Consider the following 21,116-nt stretch of genomic DNA (forward strand, 5'->3'; position numbering starts at 1 on the left):
CCCTCAAAAAAAAAAAAAGCCACTCCAACAAAGAGCAGCCTCCGCTCTCCACAACTAGAGAAAAACCCACACAGCAACGAAGACCCAGCACAGCCAAAAACAAATAAAAAGTAGATAAATAAAAGTGCATATTTATATATATATCATGTATACATGATATATGTATAAAAGAAACTACACATGCCTACTGTCATGGAGTCAGGTCCAAACTTCCTTATGCAATGTCCCATTTGTTCTGGTCTCAAACTACCTTTTAAAATTTACCTCCCAGATTCCCCGATTGACTGATTTTTTCTACTTACCATGATTCCTTCACTTCTGCCTATACCACTTTTTGTCCTCCAAGTGGAATACCATCCCAACTCCTCTTTATCTCAGTAAGTCCTTCCCTGCTTCCCAAAGGGGCTCCAGTCCTCCCTGCTGCAGGAGAACTGGAGCTCATATTTCTCAGAATACACACTACTCATTTGCTCTATAACTCTCCTTTGAATGTTCAAGGGTTTATTGTCTTTTAAAGATGCTTTTAAACATTTTAACATTTCAAACCTCCCTCCACACAGGCTGGCAGGGATGATGTGTCTATTGTGTCTTTTATTTCTTGCATTGATTTAATGTTGCACAGAGAGTAGATAAATGTAGTCATATAAATGCATATTAATTGTTTCAGTTCTATCCTTGGGGTTACACATAAAAAACTCAGCCTTGTCATCTCTCTAAACTGCTCTGATAACTACATCACTCTTCTTGATCACATCAAGACATTGTGATGAGGATAAACTGGTCCTTTGGCGGTCTAAAAAAGAAGCACATGTTTTATGGATGTGTTTTTGACACACCAAAATAAGAAGAATGTATGGTTTCAGTGAGAACTTAAAAGAGACAGGCAATTTTTTCCCCCAGGGCTTCAAAAACAGGTATGGGAGCTACCAAAATGTTCAGCAACTCCATTTATCTCTACAGACTTCAGAAATATTTGCCAGTCACCTTTTATGCAGATTGGCTGTTTCCCTGACCACTCTCCATTCTGCTGGCAAGTTCTCATCTCATTACCACTGAGAACATAGGAGCTGTTACAAAAGAAGGTCAGGACGGTGCCGATTTTTGCATAGTGCCCATGGATAAGCCCAGGGCCTCCTGTAATTTTCTTGTACCCATTGACTGGGTCCCCAGGGTCTGAGCAGTTTCTTTCTTCAAGGACTGAAAGTGAAAAGAAAAGAAAAGGAGCGTTATTAAGAGTCTGAAGCATTCCATTTTAGCACTGAATCTTTTCACGTCTCATTGAATTAAAAATGCAGTGATATGGAGCCTGCTAACAATGGTACTCAAAGGAATTACCAAGAGAAAATGCATAACAGAAAAATCCATGCATTAGGCATATCTTCTTGTTTTAACAATTTATTCTTAAATTGAGAACTGTTTCACACCATATATATATATATAAATTTGACAGCACATCAGGCTCTCATGTAATCACATTCATTTGCTTCCCAAATTGTGAAATCTGGACAGGCCTGGACAAAATAAACATTTTGCCTAGATTTTATGCTCAGTATGCAAGGATTGTTGGTATTCAGTATTGTAATATCATCTTCTTCGTTCCCTAAAGCTTGGGCAATTAAACCAGACTATTCAGTTTCCTATTTGTGTTGTACCCAGAAAGTAGAATAGATTAGAAATGAGAGTACATTTATGAATTTAGATTTTCTATTTCATCTGCCAGAACACTGGGTGTGTTAAAAGTTGTAATTAAAAAACACTAGAGGCAATATAAATTCAGAGATACAACAAAGTCCCTTAATCTCCAAATAGAACTTTCCATCTAAACATTTAACAATACTCATTATAGGAGATCTCTATTCTCTCATTCATACTGCACAGCTACTTAGAGTAAAATTGGCATCAACAAAGCTATCCTGAGCACCGAACAGGATAGTAGATATATCCTGGAAATATTCGATCAGCTAGACAATATATTTTTCTCAAATGGATTATGGTACAATACTGAATATTACTTGCCTAAGGATACAGAGTAAGTCCCCTTAGAATTCAACCTTTAATTACTGAGTTTAGATAACAATCACTCCATCAGGCTCTCTAGTCTCTTTTTAATCATTTTTCTAAGATATGGGCTCATCCCTATAAAACAGGGGCTTTCCCAGGTGGCTCAGTGGTAAAGAATCCGCCTGCCAATACAGGAGACACACGTTTGATCTCTCATCCAGGAAGATCCCCTGGAGCAGGAAATGGCCACCCACTCCAGCATTCTTGCCTGAAAAATACCATGGACAGAGGTGTCTGGCGAGGTAGCAGAGTCAGACACAACTGAGCACATTATAAAACAGTCTCCACACAACTCAGTTACGCATCGGACATTCTTTTCTTCCCTTAAGTGTCCCAGTTACTTTTCAAATAACCTGCTTGCTTGCCTCCAGGCAAGAAATGGATATCCATTCATATAACGCTTCTATAATATTTCAGAACTAAAAATTAATGCATTGTTCCTATGTGCAATTTGGCAAAGTTGCTAAAACTGGTCAAGCTCCTGGTTTGTCTACTCTAAGACTGCTCATAGCTCACATGACAGATGATCTCAATGACACTGTGTGCTTTGGACTATGCATTCTGCGCGATCTCCCTGTGGTTGATGCCAAAGTCCCATTTTAAATGTCAAAAAGGGATCTCACTGAGTGAGTTGTTTAAAAATACCAAAATGGCATAGAGAAGGCACTGTACTTTTTGAAGCTTCAAGTGGACTCAGAAAAATCCCAGTGCTTATACTTCTAGGAATCCCTGGATGATGTGGAACGAAGAGGCAGAAAGAGCCTTCCGTATTGCTTCATTGACGGGCCACCGTCTTATAGTACAGACTCAGTTGAAGCTGAATACATAGCCCGGAAACAACTGGAAGAGCCCACAGACTTCAATCATCCCAAAAACATATGTCATACCTGCAAGTTTCAGAGAGTGGAATTCGTTGTCAACATAAAAATCAGACAATGTCTTATAAAAATCTGTGTTACTAGCTTCTGACAAAATTTAGCTCTGGAAACCCTGGGTCTATATTCACACACGGCAAGAATCAGGTGGTGCAGGGCGGAACTCTCTACTTAGACAGGATCACATTCTTGCCTTGGTCACAGTCCCCATCCACCAGCTGTATGGTACCCGCAGAGACTTCAGTCTGTGACCAGTTAGACTATCAAAGGGCTATGACTTGTGTAATTCAAGTGTAGCTCCTCATTCATTTTGAACTTTGCTTGCTAGAGATCACAGCCAAGAAAGACTGAGTGATATTTAAGGCCTGTCCTGGAATACGGAAAGAAAATGAACTAGCCTCTAGCCATGTCAGCCTCAGTGAGAATACAAGAAATCACTTTTCCTGTAAGCCTAATCATTGGATTTTTCTCCGCTTAGAAGTAAGTACCTTCACGGTCCATTAGGCTTCCACTTCATGATCTCTTACGTGTGAGATGGGTCCGATTTCTATTACATTTCATGTGGGTTTAACTGGCAGGAACCTTGGAGAGTTCTCAAGCCCTTCCAGGTAATAAAGCCTCATGACAATCCAGGTTCTTCATGTCATTGAAAAGGGTTTAAAGGAAGATTTAAAGGGCAACAGACTCAGGATATCTAAACACGTCTGCCCAAGGTGGAGGAATTCTGCCACATTTCTATAATTCTTAAATGCATATTCCTTTCTAACATGACATGTCTGAAATCAAGACACATGCCTACTTTTCTTGTCTACTTCTCTTTCATTTGGTTTTAAGTTATGCTCATGAAATATGACCAGGGTTGAGCAGGATGATGCTTCCAAGGGAAGGTTCAATGGAAGGTGAGACCATGTGGCTGAAATTCAAGAGAAATGTAGATGTTAGAAATAGATTCATAAAGGATTCAGATAATGGAGTTGTCTGACACGACTTAAAAATAGACTGAAAATATTCAAGGAAATAAAATATAAAATTGAGGACTTTGGAAGAAAACTTTCACCTTAAAAAGTAACCTAAGGAGAAATCTAGAACACATAAGTTATAATGACATAAAGTAAAAAATTCACTGGATGAGTTTAATAGCAAATCAGATACAACTGAAGGGTACTGACAAACTGAAAGATAGCTTCAAAGAAAAGACTCAGTATGAAGCCTAAGAGACAAAAAGATGAAAAATGTACAGGAAAATGTAAAGATATAGTAAGAAGGTTAATAAATGCATGTAACTGGCATCCCAGAAGAAAAGAGAGAGAATGGAGGAAAACCAGCATGTAAAGAGATAACTGACATTTTTCTGATGAAAGACACTGACCTACAGATTTACAAGGTCCCAAGCCAGATAAGTATGAAGAAAATCACACACAGACATAGCGTATAAAGCTGTTCAAAATCAAAATCAAAACCAAAGAAAGAAAATTTAAGCAGCCAAAGGAATAAAAGGACTGGAAAAGCATACTTTAAAATAATTGCAGTCAGTATCTCTGGTTTGTAACTTTGACAATGTTTCTTGCTTCTTTCTACTATTTTTTCAAGTTTTATAATCAGAAAGTGTAGCCATAAGATTTTGTATTTTATAATTTTGTTGTTGTCCTATAGCTATTATTTTTTAAAGTGTCAGGGAGATGGTTTGGGTATCCCCCACTAAGCCTATAAATCTACATTAAGTCTTCATGCCTTTTTTGTGTGTGCTCCCAGACCCTCTCTGCCCCCCGCAAATCTCTTTACCATCCTGCATAACCAGAGTGTAATCCCACGTTCCATGAACTCAGATTTAAATGTTTTGTCACTAGACTCTGGCGGAAAAATAGTGGCCTCCAGGATCAGATAGCTATAGGCTCAAATACACAGGTATTCAACAAATGTCTGTGTGTGGGTAGAAAGAATAAAGGCCAAAATGTACTCATTCTTCCACTTAATAAACTAGGGCCTAGGAAAATTAATCTTTTCAGGTCTTGTTTTCCTTGTCTACGAAGCAAGATAATAACACTTTTCTGGTTGGTCTGGTTTTGAGTAGCAATTTAAACTACACATAGTCTCTACTTCCCTTGTTTGCCTTTATTTACAAAGCATCCAACTGCCTTTAAAAATCAATTCCCCAAATGCATACACCTTAAGGAAAAATCCATAAAGGAATCTAATTATTGAACCTTTTCAAGTACAAAGCAATACTTTTTGGTCTCTTGGCAATGCGATGGGTTTCCAGATCTGGGTCTAGTGTGTTGATTCAGACTTCTGGGCACACCAAGCATGGTCTCTACATTCATCTATTTTAATCCTGTGTAATGAAGCCTTAAAATTATACTCTTACATCAAACATCTACTGAGCATTAGTCTCTCTTCCCTCATTTATTTCCTGTGCTTTTCAAAGCTACACCTTCTCCTCTGATGCTTTTGAAGAGAATTCTAAGACTTCCGCATCCGTCCTTTTCTCTCCCGGTTTAGACCTCTACCTGTTGGGTTCATAGACCATCTGCATCTCATCAGAGCATCTCCCTAGGGTTAGATTTCAAAGCTATCTCTCTTTTCTCCCTGTGGGTTCTCTGTTTAGAAACCTCTGTATCTCCCCACTGAACAGACTCATGATTCTTTCCTATTTGATGTTTCAAGTGCTTTTGATTTCATTTCTCCTCGGTGGGATGGATGTTTTCACACAAAGCCAAATGAGAATTTAAAACATCTGCAACACTGGTGTGAAGGAGCATCAAACTCCTGCTTTGCTAAATAAAATATTCCATAATTAGTCATAAATAGCACATTGTCCTATTACTTTGGGGACTCAGCCTAGGGATATAAACACATTAAGTTTAGCATGCCTTTACATGCTACCTTGTAAGCATAGGCAGTACTCAGGATGCACTTCTCTGCAACACTGTTTCAGATAAACGTTTTTAAAAAGACCTTCTCTCCCTTGTCTTCTTTGCTCTTCAGAACAGCAGTATTAGGCAGTTCACTGTGGTACCACTTTACAGAGGAGATGCAATAGCTTTGCAGGGCTCTTGTAGTGATCACTGTTGATGCCCCATCGAGGTCTCCTCTTATCCTTTCCCAAGCTCTGCTTCTATACATGTGCTTTGCTGCTGAGAGCTGGCACCTGCCACCTTCACAGACTGCCCTTGGGCATGGGCACCATCTCACCCAAATGAAGAGCTAAAAAATGCCTAGATTTTTGGCCCCTTCATGCTCACCCCAGGGTTGCCTGTAGCCAGTGACAGATGGGTGCGGAAGCACAAAGGCCCCATTCCTGTTCTTCAAGGTGTGGTTTACACTTCCCAGCACCTTACAGGATGGGGCTGAGTCTGGGAGTTCAGTTAAAATCACTCATGCTTGGCTTGTTCCTCTTTCCCATTTTCCTTCTGCAACTTCCTTAGTGGTTGATCCTGAAGGTACTTCCTTTAATAAATCATGTGGACCCAAATGTGGCTCAGGACCTGGTTTGGGGAGTTCTGTTTTCTTAGCCCTGGGCATCAGAACCCTTCATGCCTCCCCATGGCAGCACTCCTGGGAGTGATGAGAAGCCCAAGAGGTGGTTAAGTCAACCCCTGGCACGGGGCTTGCTTGGCTTTCCGCACTCCTAGGAGATCTTGGGGAGGATGACTGGCAGGGCAACTAGAAAGGTCACATCTCATCAGAGGGTCTCCAGCCTTCACAGATAGTCTCAGACTCCAGCATCCCATCCCCCAGGCTCCATCAGTAGGGCTGTTTTGACCTGAAGGGAACAGGAGCTTTAAGACATGGACTTCCCCAAGCTGAACAGTGTGGACCCAGAATACACCATCCAAGGATTCTCCTTACTGATTTGCTGCTGTCTGTGTAAAGCCAGGGACCTTTTGCAACCCTGGGGTACAGAGATGGCCCCAGCAATGACTGAACTTCCCATAGGCCTGAATTGTGGGTCTTAGAGTTGGACTTAAGTTGATTTAAAGCAAATAAAGTTATATCCTTTTCTCCCCTGATTGGTCCACTAAGATTCATACTCAGCATAAGGTATAATAGCTAAGATGACCAGGTCCAGAAGGTTTTATGGACCATTACCATAAAAAATGGACATGATGATAGAGACATCAAGAAGTATATCAGGATACTGTAGAGACATTATAAGGAGAAGCAGCTTTTTGGTGCACACAAGTAACACCGCCTTCTTCGTGCCCTCTGCTCAGATCAACTACACTGACCATAACAAAAGGAAGTTCATACTCTTCATTCCTAATTTAGGGAGACGGTCCATTTCCCATCACCCTAACGATCACAGAATTCAGAGGGCAGATCCAGCTGTGGCAAGAAAGCAGACTGCTTGTTCCATTATATTACTCTATCCTTGCTCACAAAATGCCTTTTTATGAATGAATTTAGAATTTCAATATGATACACCAGATTCATGAGTATTTGTCTTTTCCTTTCTTCTCAAAGCTGTAAGTTCAAATTTGGAGATAATACATAGAAAAAAGCCCCTAGGAACCAAAGAATTCAACCACCACTTTTCTTTCTGGAAGCCCAATATGTCTTTCTGTAAAGGCTTGTGAATTGCCGTTGGCTGTTGGTATCACTGATGACTTTTCTTGCATCCTCTATTCAATGGGCGCCTCCTCTGTGTCCAGCAGAATCAGGTATTGGCAGATGTGCTTCTGTAATTTTAATGAAAAATTTTCATTTAAACCCAGACAACCCAAGGCCCTCCCCTGCCTTATTAAAATAAGTGCTTATGTAAGCACTTATTAAAAAATGGTTTGAGGCCTTCCAGAGACTTAACCCCCAAGTCTTCAGGGGAATGGAGACACACATATATAATTATTTTCATTAGCACCATTTCATCCTAAAAGACTAGTGTCTAACTTTGCTTATAAAATTATATCAGAACATAGGAAGGTCTAACCAGAGAATAAAGTAAAGGTAATCACTGGGGCCTTAAATAATTTAAAGAGGTGTAGGGGGGTGGTCTCAGAAAATACTAGCCAACCACAGCAATTGATGGTGGTCTGGGTTGCACCAAAGATTCCATCAGGTACGATTAACTGGGTTGATACAACTCAGCCTTTGTGTTGCCTGAAAGATAACCTCTTAATCTACAGGCAGACACCTGGGTGAAATGGAACCAGGCTCTATTTTAGATGCTTATGCTAAGAATAATCATTTGGGATTTGTTGGAATCTGTTGTATCACATGTGTGTTCTCCTTGTGATACTAGACAGATGTGTTGACACAGAGACTACCATTTAACCAGGGCACGTGTTACAGTTAATGCAGTGAGACCAACTGATCAAGGGCACAATTAGGAAAGAGGACGCAATTAGCACAGACCCGGTGATGCTTCCTTACGATGAGAGCAGCCACTTTCTAACACGTGTCTGAAAAATGGTAGATGGCAGAGGATGACCAAATCCTTCAGATTTTAAGTCCTTTGGGAGACATTATAGGCTCTCTCTAGAAACATTACTGGTGTCTCCACTCACTTGTACTACCCCATCTCACAAAGGACTGGGCTGGCTCTTTCACACCGAGAACAGTGTGTGTGTGAGAGTGAAAAAGACAAAAGAGAGAGAGATCAATTCTTGGATTTAACATTGAATCTTTTTAAATCAATAATACAATCATACTTTGAGCATCCTTTAGACAATGTAATCCTGAAATGTATGTTACTTAGCATTGATCAATGTCTTACACAATATTTTAAAGAACCAACCAAATAGTGATCTAGCTGACTTGAGCTCTATAACTCTATTAAGTTAGCTCCTCAGAGAAATATCTTCACAAATTATTTTAGGTTGGGTTCTTCTAGAAGCAGGCTGGGAGAGACAGATTTGAGTATAAGCAGCTTATGTAGGTGGTGATCCCAAAGAAAGAAAGTGAAGTCACTCAGTTGTGTCCAACTCTTTGCGACCCCATGGACACCAAGCTCCTCCGTCCATGGGATTTTCCAGGCAAGAGTACTGGAGTAGGTTGCCATTTCCTTCTCCAGGGAACTTCTCGACCCAGGGATTGAACCCAGGTCAAGAAGGGCCAAAAGTAGTGTAGGGAAGTAAGACACAAAAGTTTTTATTATTAAGAAAGTTACTACTGGGGGCAATGGAGTTTCAATGCCATTGGGAAACTCTGGGAGACAGTGTAGACTATGCCTCAGAGTCATACTACCCAGAGAGCAATGGATATGAGTTATTACCTACAGACCACCATCAATTATTTGTTGAAGGATGATGAGATGAACATTAGTTCCTCAGCACTCCAGTCTTTGCTCATATATGAGTCAATGGACTCTGAGAACCAGAGAAAGCCCTTAGGCAGAGTTGCAGGAGCCTGGGGCTGGAGATCACTGGGTCAACAGTAATAGTGTTGGCATAATAAAGTCTAGCTACCTTTTGTTTTTCCCAGGAAGGTGGAAGAACCCAGTTTTTACACGTTTGGTATAAAAAAGGTTAAATTTCTGTTATTTACAAAGTTGAAGTGAAAAACACTTCTCCAGCACTCACCTTTAGATAAGGAGAGGAAAGAATTAGGGATTAAAATAACACAAACAATATTTGCATCTGCAAATGAACTTGTATTTGCTTTCCGTTAATATACAATGAGAGCTATACCAGCGAAGGCCTTTCTCTTTTTTGCCTTTGCTGCCAAGAAACTCAGAATCGCAGACTTTCTGAGGCTGATCATTTCATCTGATGCAAACGTTGAACTTACTCTTTCATCCCATATAGAGTACTCCTTCTCTGTTCTTGTCCCACTTCTAAACTCTCTTACTTTAATTATTATTTATACCCTGTGTGTGTGTGTTCAGTCGCTCAGTTGTGTCTGACACTTCACAGCCCCATGGACTATAGCGCTTCAGGCTCCTCTGTGCATGGGATTCTCCAGGCAAGAATCCTAGTGTGGTTTGCCATTTTCGTCTTCCAGGAGATCTTCCCAACCTAGGGATAGAACACGCGTCCCTTGCATCTCCTGCATTGGCAAGCAGATTCTTTACCACTAGCAACACCTGGCAAGCTGATTGCTTACAAAAATGGTTTGATGTCTTTTACAAAACTGCACCTAAAAAGTCATACATTTTTTTCCTCAAATTTTATATTAATGATACATTTAGGGTAATGAGAGAGTCACCTGAGCAAAACACTAAGGGGACCACTCTGTCTCTTTAACAGGAACTATTAGAGCTATAAGAGTATCTTGAGAGTTCCAGACACAGATCCAAAGTCAACAACATTCAGGACTCCATTATCCAGCTGGCAGTGTGAGCTGGGGTATTAGCCTCAACTCTTCAGATACTCTGCTATCCACCCGTTCTCACTTGTCACCAAATTCAAAGGAACAATTTGTGATAATTTCAGTTCTATTTGGAAAATGCATTAACTTTCTTTTTTTCCCTTAATATGTATATTTTATTGAAGTATAGTTGACTTACAATGTTTCAGGTGCACAGTAAGGTAATTCAGTTATACATATACAATATATTATTTTTAAATTATTTCCATTAGAGATTATTACAAGATATTGCTATAGTTCCCTGTGCTATACAGTAAACCTTTGTTGCTTATTGCATATCTGTTTTTTTAATTAGAAATCTAGCATTCTATTCATACTAAGTCAAACAAGTGGAATCAAAATGTCACAAATTTTTTAGTTGGGCAAAAATTCATAAGTTTTCTAAAATACATATATTATTTATATATAAAGCATTAACTTTCTTACTGGGACTTCGTTCATCCTGGAAACCTAACTTAATATGAGACCAACACCCAGAGACAGCCTTCGGATAGGCTTGAATCCCTTTAGCACTTCTTCCTGTTCAGTTTGTATCTGAGTCTGGTGCCTCTGGATCCAACATCTTTTACCTCCAAAACATCTTCCCCAACCAGGAACAATGACACCAACTGGTGATATAACCCCTCCACTGAAAACCCTTTTTATCCCTGTCCAGCTGATGGAACTCTGCCCCCCTGATGTTTTCCAGCCTTCCAAGGTTGTGAATGAGACAGTGCCCATGTGAAATTATACTTGGACTGCACACACTGCTATTTGTTCATCTGGCAGCAATTTGGAGGCTGAGGCTTTCAATTAGCTACTTGATCTTAATCAGTATTGTCCTTGGCTCCTGGTACACTGTGTCTTTCGGATACCACTTTTCTGGTGTTTAGATGGCCTATTTCATTAGACAGCTGAAACTCCCTGTGCCTAAGAGACGGGTCCGCTTCAAAAAATCCTCAGAAAGTCCTGGTTACTTTGCTTTTGTTCAAAATCAACATCCTCATTTGGTACAGTCGATGGGTAGCTTACATAACTATAGAAACTTAGTCGTCTTCTACCTGGTGGATGTGCTCAGTAGGTCTTCTGAGGGCTCCCTCGAATTTCAGAGTGTTTCTGAGTCAGCTCCAGGGGATGGGGCTGGACAGGTAGGTAATAACCCTAAACTACTAGGGGAAATGTCCCCCAGGGGCATTCATCGTCAACTTTTCAAACGTGAAGTATGCTCACGGTGAAAATAGTCCAAACAAGGAAATTCCGTTTAGCCTTGGGGATAGAGAGGATGACCTTGCAGAGGAGTCCTGAGCTTCAGAGGACATTCGAGTCCTGAGATCCTGCCCACTTAGTAACTCTCATCATCACCATCATTACCAAACACCTTTCTAGAAGTAGTAGTATCCGAGAAACGCATGGCATGACCACTCTCCTGTGTGCCAGAAAAGGGCTAAAATTGGAACTGCTGTACAGTTCTGCCAAATGAAGCAGGAAAATACACCAAAGAGCCCTGCCTTACCTTACCAGTGCCTGGTAAGATAACAGACACTCAACTAACAGACACTCAAAAATGTCTGGTTGGATGAGTCTGCAAAGTGGGGAGGATCACAGTACCTACCCCAGGGGGATGTGGTGACAATTAAATGGGACAGTGTCACACAGAGCACTGAGTCTGGTCTATATTGAGAATGCACAGAATAACTACCATTGTCATTTTTAATACTTGGATATCAATAAACATGCCTTGTGTTTTGCAGAAAAGAAGCTTTCATCTTCTGAAGCAGGGTGAGGGACAGGTGGTGAATGCCCCACAAGGCAGAAGTTTTTAAGGAAAATGGGAACACTGTAACTTCTGTCAAGTGGCTGGAGTCGGTCTCGGGGTCTGCGATAGCAGGTAAGTTGCTTCCATCAGAAGGTAATTCGGCTTTGCTCTCAAGTTTTTCTACTCTTCTTATCTTCCCACCACTTCCCTCTATGGGCATATAGTCCATCCCAGCTCTGACGGGTTACTTCTTAACCCAAAACCAAAATAAATCCTACCCCTGCATGAAGTCCTGCCTCAGGGACCTTGTCTGCCAAAGCAAAAGCCAAGGGGGTCCCCACAAGGAGCAGGCAAGTGGAAGCAGTGTCTTAGTAAAACAGTGGTAGACTCGGCCCATCCCACACTGATGGGCACTCCATCCCAAGCTCTCAGAGTCAGTCAGGCTGAAGCTGTTTATGAGGCTTGATCTGTCCTCTTACTATTTGGCTAGAACGCCATCCATCACTAAAACAATTGCTGACCAGCAAAATGCACCCCATATATACCAATCCTAATCATCTTACTCTGAGTGAGAAGAGGCAATGCCTTGACTAAAAGGCCACAGATTCATGGAGCCGAGCAGAGTTAAGGCTAACATGTCATTTGGTCTATGTAGACTCAGATTTATCCAACAAAAAAAGATTCAAATGATAAGGAAATTTTCTCCCTGAATTATAAAAGCAAGCAAATATTAGATAGTTATGAAAGGGCAGCTTCTACTGTGTTCAGTGACCACTTTGGATTTCCAGATCTAAATCCAAATGAGACAGCATCCCTCCAAACACGCTAAGAGGGGTGGCAGAGATTCATCTCCATGTTACAGAGAGACAGCAGATGGGAGGCTCCGGTATAGGAAGTGTAAGAAGGAAGCAGACTACTAGCTAAGCATCCTCCCAGGGCTCCTTCCATCTCCAAAGGCTCTGGGTTACTGAGTGCTGGTGGGTAATAACAGTGGATCCCCAGGAACTGTTTTTTTATGAAGTTATCCTTATACCCCTCATGTCCTCTCCAGCCAGACCGTGAATTCTCTTTTCTGCCCTGTTGCTCTAATTTAATATGCAAGGGATGCTCTGGAGACTTGGTCTCCTGTATAACCACAGGGGACAGACATAGAGTCCACTTCATGTTAATGAGTGACCATTAAAAAAGAACCATGAGGAATAAGGAGGCTGACCAACTAACATGATGCTTGGGGCAACCTGTCCCAGAGTTTCCCAATGCAGTTCCCCCTGCTATTACTCCATGTTTCATCTCCAACAGCCCCCTATTCTGGCTGTTCTGGCTACAGAGACTCCCCATCCATAGTGCCACTGTGCGTGTCTACTCCTGGGATCCAGGGTTTCTTTATGACAATGGCATTGGCAGTATCTACCTGTCCTTTAAAACCCAATCTTTCTTGTCTGGATGCAGATGTAATGGTAGCAGTCCTTAGCATCTGGCAATGATTCAGGAGGAACAGTTCACAGAAAAAACTCAGAAACTCTTGGGAGAATTTTCTTAAACCTTGAGAGTCTGAGAAAGGTTTGTCATGATCATCTAGTTTGTAGAAACAAGTGCTGATGCCCTAACCCCTTAGAACATCCCTGCTTTCTGCCAAACTTTTAAATGGCTACAGGGCCCAGAAGTAGTCATAAGAATAACTTCTTCTATTAAATTCAGTATAATTCTATCACTATCTGTATCAATACACAAGTATCTTAAATGGATCATCTCATTCCCTCCCTGCCATCACCCCTGAGAAGAACTTGATAAGATTTTCCTAGAATTTATAAGTGGTGAGACTGAGACTCCTAGGAGGTAAATTACTTGCTTAAGACTTACCAGGCTGGTAAATCGCAGATTTAGAACCAAACCAAAGTCTTTCTGACCAGAGTCCAAGCTCTCCACCCTAGGTTGTGTCATCCCAGTGTGGACAAAGGCATTCTTACCCGTCTTCTACATGTTAAGGATGAAACAGAGCTTTTGAACTCTAAAGAAGCCAGTACAAAATTCCATTTTTACAATGTCTCCCCTAAGAGATCTTAGAACAAATACGCATTAATCCCAGCAAGCCTGCAGCCCATTATTTACCTGTGATGGGAGAGGTGACTGTGACCCACAAGGGTTCTCAGCACATTCATCACTATTAAGGTCTCCCGGAAAACCCCGAAGTTCCCAGTCACTTATTTTGATGAGAAACACGGGTTGGCCCTTTGAAGCTAAAGTATAAAGTGTGCCTCTTATCCTAGGCTGTTTTCTTCCCAGTCCTCGGGACAGGCTAGTGGGAAACCTCCTGATGCCCCAGAACCCCAATGAATCCAGAGACACCATTTGTCTTTAATTGGTGGAAGCCGATTTGTGTTGTTCAAAGGCGCGTCTGAGCCCGCAGGGTGAGCATTGTGCCCCAAGATTTAGCCCGTTTCATCGCCCTTCATTAGGATGCAGGGGGGAGACCTCGGCACCATCAACTGGGCCAGAGGAACAAAGACGACATGGAAAGTGGAGCGGGCAGTGAACCCCTCACTCTCTACTTTCAAAACAAGACTCCGACCCTTTACTCAAGAACTTACTTTGTCCTTCTGTTCCATCCAAAGAAACAGGAAACTTCAGAGGAAAAAAAAAGGGGCCCCAGTTTCCTACATGGTGGCCCAGGGAGGCTGGGGTTGCAGAGGGTGCTGGCAGGAGGTTAGCTTGGCCCCAGAGCTCAGGAGGGGCAACTCCCCTGTTTTGTTCTCAAAGGAGGTCATCTGGGAGCAGGAGGAGGTGGTTCTTCCCTGGAAAACAACTTGAGGAGAAGGTGGAGTTGCAATCAGTGAAGACTGCCCTCAGGGCTCTCGCACCTTCTCAGGAACCCAACGGGAAAACCTGTGTTGATTGTATCTTCTTGTTCATCTTGCTTGCTCGTTTAGTGGTTAAGTCGGGTCCAAGTCTTTTCGTGACCCCATGGACTGTAGCCTGCCAGGCTCCTCTGTTCATGGGATTTCCCAGGTAAGAATACTGGAGTGGGTTGCCATTTTCTTCTCCAGGTTGTTTATCTACTACCGCACAAAATCTGAACAAAACATCTCCCCTCAGACTCAGAGAACTCCTTTGAAAATAAATCCATTTCCAACTTGACAAGCATAGACTGAGCTGCTGACATGCATGTTCTAATTCTTATTTTGAGGACTGGTGTTTATAATGGCTTGTCTCGTAAGCTGGTAAAGTGACTTTTGGTGACCACTTTGGCAACAGCTCTCCAAAGTTTAAATATGGGTAACCTTTGGACTAACAGTTCGACATCTAGGAATTTTTTTACAAAATACCTTTGCATGTGAACAAAGAAACATGTGAGGCTATTCATCTCAGCCTTTTTCATAATAGTGAGAATATTAAAAATGACATTAAGTCCATCTTAAGCGATGGAATGATTATATGATTAGATAGACATTCATATAATGGAGTCCTCAGCAATCATTTTTTTCTCCCAAGAGGGAGACCAACATGGATTGACCTGGGAAAATGTCTATGATATGAACACTGAAGGCAAAAAGTTGAAAAATTGTATGCATGCTTTAAATTCACTTTTGCTTGAAACCAGGTTTCTCAGTCTTGGCACTACTGACCTGTTGGCCAGACAGCTCTTTGTTGTGGGGCTGTCCTGTGTGTCTTGGGGGGTTTTGCAGCATCTCTGGCCTCTACCCACCAAATGCCAGGGGCACCCTCCCCTCCTGCTGTTACAACAACCAAAAAAGTTTCCAGTTTCCAAAAGTCCCCTGGGGCAGGAGCAGGGGACAAAATCACCCCCAGATGAGAACCACTGGTTTCAAGTAATGACATATAGACAGGCTAGGTTTGCATGCCTTAGAAAAAAGTTTAGAAGGATCCTCATCAAGTTGCTAACCTTGGCAACCAGGATTGGTGAGGGAAAATAATGTTCTTTTTATTTTATACACCTCTGTACTGTTTGATTATCTTTACAAGTCTATATTTCTTCTGTAATTAAGCAGAAAATCTATTTCAATTCTATTCCCACTCACGGACATAGACACACACAAGGAAAATAAAATAAAGAGAATAACTCATATCAAGAGACAGTTAATTGGGACTTTCTAGAGAAGAGAGACAGGTGGGTCTTACTTGGGAAGAGAAGTCCTCTGAGAGGACTTGATAATAAGACAGGATGCTAACCAGAGCTAATCAATCCATCATCTGTAGTCTCACCAAGCCAGGTGGTGAGAATGGTGTCTGAGAGATTGTAAACAGGGTGGAAAGTGTGGAATTCTGGCCTCTGGTCTTGAATTTGACCAATTTAGTGTCTTGAGCCCTGTACTTCAAATCCTTCATTTGCTTAAAGGATCATCTACCTTCCCACAAAACCTTTAGGAGAGTAGCACATTAATGCATCATCCATGAAATGATCCCCTTGTCAGATCTGGTGCTACATAAACAAAAGATGGAATTCTCATTAATATTTGTTTTGCTGCTTTAAAAGTCATTTTTTAAAAACATATGCCTAGTCCAATATGCGCATTTTAGAATTTAGAGTATCCTAGAATGCTTCAGTTTCTTATTAATTTTGAAAGAATTTCCTCCAGGGAGGTATTTTCAGCTTTTTGATATACCTATGATAAAGTTTTTTTTTTTTTCTTTTTGTTTTTTCTGGAAAAATGGTTAAAGTTTGTTCAGAAATTACAAGGTAAACTGTTACAATTGTGATGATTCCCTTATTGAGTTAATTGGAATTCATGGTGAATATCCTAAAATGGAAAAACAGACCTAAATCTTATGGAAAAGAATCAAACATTTGGTCCCCCAAGGCTTTCCTGGTGGCTCAGTGGTAAAAACAAAACAAAACAAACAAACAAAAAAAAACTCAGTGCACTGCAGGAGACGTGGGTTTGATCCCTAGGTCAGGAAGATCCCCTGGAGAAGGAAATGGCTACCCACTCCAGTATTCTTGCCTGGGAAATCCCACAGACAGAGAAGCCTGGTGGGTTACAGTCCATGGTGTCACAGGAGTCAGATATGACTTAGGGATTAAACCACCACCCCCACGTTGCTGCCAGCAAATGGCTTATCAGATATCTACCACCAGTATCTTCCCCCAGTCTCAACTACAGGGTACTAAGAGAATTATGGTTTTTGAACAACGTTTTGAAAAGTAGCTAGAAAGAATTCTCTTGTCCATCTACGCTGATGTTTTGAAACCAAAAATGACTTGAGACCAAAAGGGATTTGAGACAGTTCATGAATCAAGTTATGACTCAGCTCATAATGACGTCGTTTACATTCTTTTTCATCATGTTTATTTGTTTTGTTCTGGTTTTTTTTCTGGATAGAGTAATAATGCCTAGAAGTCCGTTTTTCACTCAAAAGCTACTCATAAATATTCTAGTCAAAACTTTTGGACCAATTTCCTTCCCTCTGCTCCACTTCCCTTCCCCAATTTGACTCAGCTTCTTACAGGTATTTCGACTAATTTGGTAATGTTTTACTTTTCTCCAATTTTGCCTTTGTTAATCAAAGCCCTAATAATGGTAAAGTTAATTTGTCAAGAATTTAGGGCTTCCTTTTTTGGTACCCCTCTGCATCTAAAGGGTAGCACTCATGATTGGTCATTATCAAGACTCCACAATCACTCCATCTACAAATTCCTGAAACAAAGGGAAAGCAACACTTCTTTTCTCCGCCTTGTACGCCTCACAGAGAACTTGAACGAGACAAGAACCACAAAGCAGAACATAATTTTCTAAGAATCCGGCATAATCACACTTAGGTCAGCTGAGACGCCCAAAGCAACGGGTGTGTTAAGTAGAATGAAATGTACACTCAAGGACACACTCCCGACACTGGCTTCATGCGCTGTTTGCAAGGAAAAGTCACGAAATTAACCGAAAATGCATGAACTTTTTAGAACGCTGTCACACCAGGTCTCTTATATCTAGGATGACCCCAGAGTAACCTGAGCATGCCAGTTAGAAGTGACAGCAGCAGAGGCTGCTGGGGCTCTGTCCTTGGATGCCCCTTACGTCCCCTCCCCCACCCAATGTACTGTTTTACTTCCAGTGGCCTGCACCAACCAACTCCTCCACTGCTCGAGTGTTACTGGAACCACCCTGGCACACGCACAGAAAGGTAAGCACGTCCTACTTGCCCAAGGCAGTCCTTAGCCAATCGCCAATTGCACTTGGGATAGGAAAGCCCAGCTGTCTTGCGTTAAAGCCAGGACACACTCTGAGATGTGCGTTCCATTCCAGATTCCACTGCCTGTTAACACTCGGGCTGGGATTTTGCCTGAAATCATGCCTTTGCTTGGCTTCCTTCCCTTCCGGTCCAGCCTCCCCACTCCCTCACCAGCTTCTCCTGGAGGACGTGTCCTTGACACGTCATCTGTACACACGTTCCCATGTCAGGATCTGCTTAGGGGGAACCCTCCCTAGGTCATTAGCTGCCCTCCTTTGCTTTTCCCCAAACGCTGACTCCTCCTGTTCTTCTGCTCATTTCATCCATGTGACACCTGCGGCGTGAGATACCAGTTTTAGGTCTCAAACTTCCATTAGGACCACTTGTCATGCACAGACAGGCTCTTGATTACCAAAGACCCTTGATAGTTGATTTCTGGTCATAGTGTTTTCGTTCCTTTCTGCCAATGGCACAGTCCTGGGCACCACACCACTGGGCTGGGTGCTGCCTGACGCTGCCATATGCATTGGCCTGTGTGTACCCTTCCCAAGGGCAATGCCATATCAGACACCATTATCAGATAAGGATTTGCCATATCAGATACATGTTCTAGTTTCTCTCCTCTGGCAAAAGTTTGAGTCCAAGTTCTGCCTTTCAAAAACATGAATGGGAAACTCCTACCTGCTTTGGAGTAAGTCATTTGTTTGACTTCTGTCTGCAAGAAAGTGTGGGTGACCCAATGGGACAGCCAGGATATGGCTCAGGCAGGAGGCAGTGAGGACTCGAGTGGCAAGGGCAGAAAGGGAACCATCCTAGAGAATGATATGTGGACTGCCATGGCTGGTAGACTTCTTTCCTCTATGACTCCTCTGGGCTATACCACCCTCGCAGCCCCATCGCCTCTCAGACCTGCTCAAGAATTACCAGAGAAGCACAGAGCTGAGCTCACAAGTCGGGATAAGGTCCTTCAGAGAACAGCAAGACATGCTTTCTCCTGCATTCCCATAGACCTCAGTGCTTAGTAGTCTGTCAATAAAATGTCGCTTTGCCTGTGACTCATGTAACCTGGTTAGATCATCATAAGATGATGACTGTACTTTGTCATCCACTCAGGACACTTGAGTATGAGAGTATGCTATAATAACTAGACATAGACAAAATGCATAAACTGTCCCCAGGAATCTGGGGCTCATAGTTATCCTATATCTTTACCATCCTCAATGCAGGGCTTCAGACTGCACAGAAACACAGTGAATGGTGCCCTGGAGCATGTCTCCAAAATTCAGACCGTGGGATGGAGAGGGAGTTCAGACTCCGGGCCTCAGGAGCGTGTATGATGGTAGCTTTCTACTGTTAACTCTTTCTCAGTGTGTTTGAGCACTGGATGCTATTTGAGGCCACTGAAGGCATATCTTTCTAAGATAAGATATTTCTAAGTGGTATTTGCAGCAGGTGAGGGCAAACTGGGGTGGTTCCAGACATTCTGACTCAGAGGGATCCCAGCCCTCTTGAGATTCACTCAATGGGAGAGTCCATGTTATCTTGGACAGACCATGTAGACACCAGGGAACAACACTCCCCAGACCCTCTCCATGCCAGCCCCACGTGACGCCTTCACTCCCACTCTGCAGGCAAACTCACGATTTTCACAGTGCTTCCCGGTGTAGCCCGCCAGGCAGGCACACTTGTAAGATCCGGTGCTGTCGAGGAGGCAAGTGCCATCGTGGAAACAAGGGGACGAGGAACACGCTGTAAGAGAGAAGGCAATTGCTCTCAGTGCCCCTGTGCGTGAGCCCTTCATTCAAGCCTGGAGTCCTGATCACAGCCTCTCACTTGTCTTTTAAAGTCCTTTTATTGAAATCATGTTAACACTGTTTCAAGATTGCCTAAAACAGCTACTCACTAATCAAATGCTGCTGATGTTATTTGATGTTTTCCAAGCCCTGGAAGTCTGCTCCAGACACCTCTAGTCTAGGACAACACACACGAGTGCACCACATAATTAAAGCAGAAGCAAGCTTCACCCCTCCCATGGGGGCTCCTATGGGGAGAGAGCAGGCTTGGCTAACACATCATCTTTTATTCAAGGAAGCGCAGCATCCGGGGTACTGGGGGAAAGGAACTGGAAGACGACTTCATGACACTGGTGAAAGGGTACTCAAGAATTTCCAAACATGCATTCTGTAAAGAGTAGTCCCTTGACGTGTTGAGAGTTAATGGTCTCAGATACGGTGGGGAAATGCTACTGGGGTTAAATGATAATTCACCAGGTTTCCGCACTGCAGAACTTCTCAGCACATTCCACGTTCTAATGTGCATTGTGAATTTCTAAGAATGCACATAACATTCTACCTTTCACAGGCTTATTTGATCTGAGAAACTGCATTTCACAGAGTGTCCTGGGGACCATTTTTCTACAGAGAACACTTTGGGAAACACTAGTCTGCTTGTTTCCCACTAACCCCACCTTCATTTACCCTGGTGTAGAAATACATGGCTAGGCCAAGTGCAGCAAGCCTGAATCGAGCGCTGGCTCTGTGGAAGGCGCTGGTGAGATACAAAGACGAACAGGAGAGCCTGCTCATCAGGACAAAGCTTTGTGAAGAAGAGTCGGCAGTGACTATAACCTGAAGTTTGATTCAGTGAGTGTCAGAAAAGAGATAAAGTGCTAGAAGACATTCAGAAAAGGGCAAAGCCACAGCTCATTGGAAGAAGGGAAAAGGCTTAACAGGGCAGGAGAAATCTGACAGGGCCTCCGGGGATGGGACATGACGTGCAGGAACGGGAAGGGGGCTTTAGGCAGGAAATAAAGACTGCAGGTGGGTCACACCAGGTGCCTGAGGAACAGGAAGATCACACAGACCAGAGTCCTCCAGGGGAGAGTGAAGAAGAGACCCTCCTGACCCTTCCCTCAGACACAGGGTCACAAGCTGGTGAGCCGCCTCTGCCCCCAACTT

At 42.5% G+C, this 21,116-nt stretch overlaps 1 protein-coding gene across 1 annotated transcript in view; it reads right to left on the reverse strand.

Moving 5' to 3' along the window:
• The window catches only part of PAMR1 (peptidase domain containing associated with muscle regeneration 1), an 80,718-nt gene that overhangs the window by 8,296 nt on the left and 51,306 nt on the right, over positions 1-21,116 (reverse strand). Inside the window, exons 6-7 of the mRNA XM_010831859.1 lie at positions 19,801-19,908; positions 985-1,197 (exon numbers count right to left, since the gene is read on the reverse strand). Coding sequence (XP_010830161.1) covers positions 985-1,197; positions 19,801-19,908 — 321 coding nt within the window. The remainder of the gene's footprint in view (positions 1-984; positions 1,198-19,800; positions 19,909-21,116) is intronic.

This window comes from Bison bison, unplaced genomic scaffold, assembly GCF_000754665.1.
Source record: "Bison bison bison isolate TAMUID 2011002044 unplaced genomic scaffold, Bison_UMD1.0 scf7180017864531, whole genome shotgun sequence".
Lineage (NCBI taxonomy): Eukaryota > Metazoa > Chordata > Mammalia > Artiodactyla > Bovidae > Bison > Bison bison.